This window comes from Octopus sinensis, linkage group LG3, assembly GCF_006345805.1.
Source record: "Octopus sinensis linkage group LG3, ASM634580v1, whole genome shotgun sequence".
Classification (NCBI taxonomy): domain Eukaryota; kingdom Metazoa; phylum Mollusca; class Cephalopoda; order Octopoda; family Octopodidae; genus Octopus; species Octopus sinensis.
The window spans coordinates 46,520,660-46,523,217 of NC_042999.1; the positions used below are offsets into that span (position 1 = coordinate 46,520,660).

At 37.5% G+C, this 2,558-nt stretch overlaps 1 protein-coding gene across 1 annotated transcript in view; it reads left to right on the plus strand.

Annotated features, from left to right (window-relative positions):
* LOC115209447 (protein inturned-like) overlaps positions 1 to 2,300 on the plus strand; it is a 156,177-nt gene extending 153,877 nt beyond the window's left edge. Inside the window, exon 18 of the mRNA XM_036500960.1 lies at positions 1,309 to 2,300. Coding sequence (XP_036356853.1) covers positions 1,309 to 1,420 — 112 coding nt within the window. The 3' untranslated portion in view covers positions 1,421 to 2,300. The remainder of the gene's footprint in view (positions 1 to 1,308) is intronic.
* Positions 2,301 to 2,558: the final 258 nt, after the last annotated feature.

Consider the following 2,558-nt stretch of genomic DNA (forward strand, 5'->3'; position numbering starts at 1 on the left):
TATATATATATGTATATATATATGTATATTACGTAACGACACCAATAATAAGATTATTTTTAGTATAATAATAGCATCGATAAGTTACTACTACTACTACAACTACTACTACTACTACCGCTACTACTACCACTACTACTACTACGACTACTACCGTTACTACTACTACTACTACTACTACTACTACCGCTACTACTACCGCTACTACTACTACTACTATTGCTGCTGCTGCTACGTACTATTGTTATTTATTATCATCAGTGAGAGAGCAGTGCATGCCATCCAAGGTTACATTGGGATACAAATATACGAAGCCCACGTAGCATAGTATACCCACCGTGACCACCTGTCTGATAAGGGTACGTCAGTCACGTGTAGAATATTATTTGATCACTTTCAGATACTACAGGCCTGACTGTTTTATTGAGGAACATTGCATGTTGAGTGTAAATTCTAAGGGCATGATAGTGCCGTCAGCACTGTCTGCCTGAGATGTGCGTTGATCGAGAAAACCGTCCTTCACGCGCTCGTACAGGGCTCGAGCATTGCTATCTTGTGGAGGTAGGTCGAACAGCTGCTATTACGGATGCGGTTATCGGCTAATTACGTTGTAAAGATCGCACCGGTGCCTTCATTTATCCTGGATGGGCAGACAGTTTTCCTCTGTCTGGTGGCTCACGCGAAAGAGTTGCATGGTAGAAACGACTTAAAAGAGCAAAAGCAGACACTTCCTTTTCGGACAACCTTTTTTCATCAGGTTCCACTTGGAAAGGAAAATGAGGTACTGCTCCACTAGATATTTCGTAAAATGGTGGATGAATATAGCGCGATTGGCCCGAGTGAATGAGTCTGCTCCTAGTATGCACCTGGAGGAGGAAAGAGGAGCACTTGCTATGGTATTCCTGGTGAATAAGGTGACTCAGAAGCTGTAGGGTTCTTTGCGTGACCTTGGGTTCAGTTTCCCCTTTTCGGGAAATATGTCGTTAGAATTGTTTTCTTATTGTTACCGTTTTATTGTTTCCTCATATTTATGTAAACTCCCTCTGTTCTATGTCTTTGTCTTTTCCTTAAACGTTTTGGCAGCCCTAGTATTCCATGAAATACTATAATTTTTATCATTATCATTAAATTTCTAATAATACTACAAATAGAAATAAATGTAATTCGTTAGTATTGATTTGTTCGTACACTATATAAAGAAACAACATTGTTATTGTCTTTGTTATTATGAATTATATGTAATTTAGTAATTTTCTATGAATTATCAAAATAATTATTGGGTAATGTCTTACTATTTTTCTCATATAGACGTTTGTTTACGGAGCCAGTCGAGAAAGAAATATATGTATGTTATCATGATTCAGTGGAGCCGAATTTAGTTGAACTTGCTTACCAAATGAGCTTCAGCGTTGTCGCTTGAAGGAAGTATATAAGATAATGGTATGGAAATATTGAATACAGTGATTTTTAAGACACAGAAACGTTTTTGAGTAACGTTCACTTTGTTTTCAAGCAAGCTGTCGTGAATGCATCATGTGGACTTGAGTTAAAATTGAATGCCGAGGATTTGATATTTTTCTGAACATATCACATAATTTAGATCAACATTGGTTCGCCAGACTGAGGCTGTTGTGAAAATGTAATGTACTGGAATTTTCTGAGTAAAAGTTAAGTGCGATAAAGCAGGGCTCCATATGCACAGAGGGACCTACTTATCTGTTATCATCTTAATACAGAACAAAATAACTGGTTGTGGCTGTTTCGAAGCTGGAGATTTGGCAACGTTGACTGGACATTCAATCTGTTTTTATTACAATACGCTTTGGAACTTGAGGGAAACACACACACACATGCATATGTTCGTGCACGCAGAAATATCCATATACATATATAAAAAGGGACATACATTTCGCATACAGAGAACCCTTTGACGTTTACACATATATAAACAGAAGAAGAAGAAGAAGAAGGGGAGAGAGAGAGAGAGAGAGAGAGAGAGAGAGAGAGTATTAAAACATCTGAAGTGAAATAAACTGCATTAAATCAGCAACATTAAATAAGCGACGCTAAAGCAGTTGTGTCAATCGTCTCATACCAACTGCAATAAAAGTTGTGTGAAAATCCGATGAACATCGCCATTAAGTAAATGATCATAAAAAGTATCAGAAATAAATGACGGACCGGGACCTTAATATACTTACCTGAATTGCTCTAAATATATCCAAACTGTATCAGATTACAGGATTTTCTTCATTCTCATACACATGAATGCACACAGATAAAACATTGAGCCATGCAGGTAAACTATTGCATATTCACATACTGAGTTGTAATATTTTTATTTCAACTTCTAAACATCTTCTTTCTGTGTATGTCTGTATGTGTGTGCATGTATGTGTGTGTATGTGCGTGTGCGTATGTGTGCGTGCATGCATGCGTGCGTGTCAATAAAATCTCAGAGAATGCAGGCAGCTTAGCTTCTTTATGCTTAGGGCAGTATAATCGACGAAGAGTACATGACATCCCTTCTAAGAATGATACTTTAAGTGAAGAGTTGA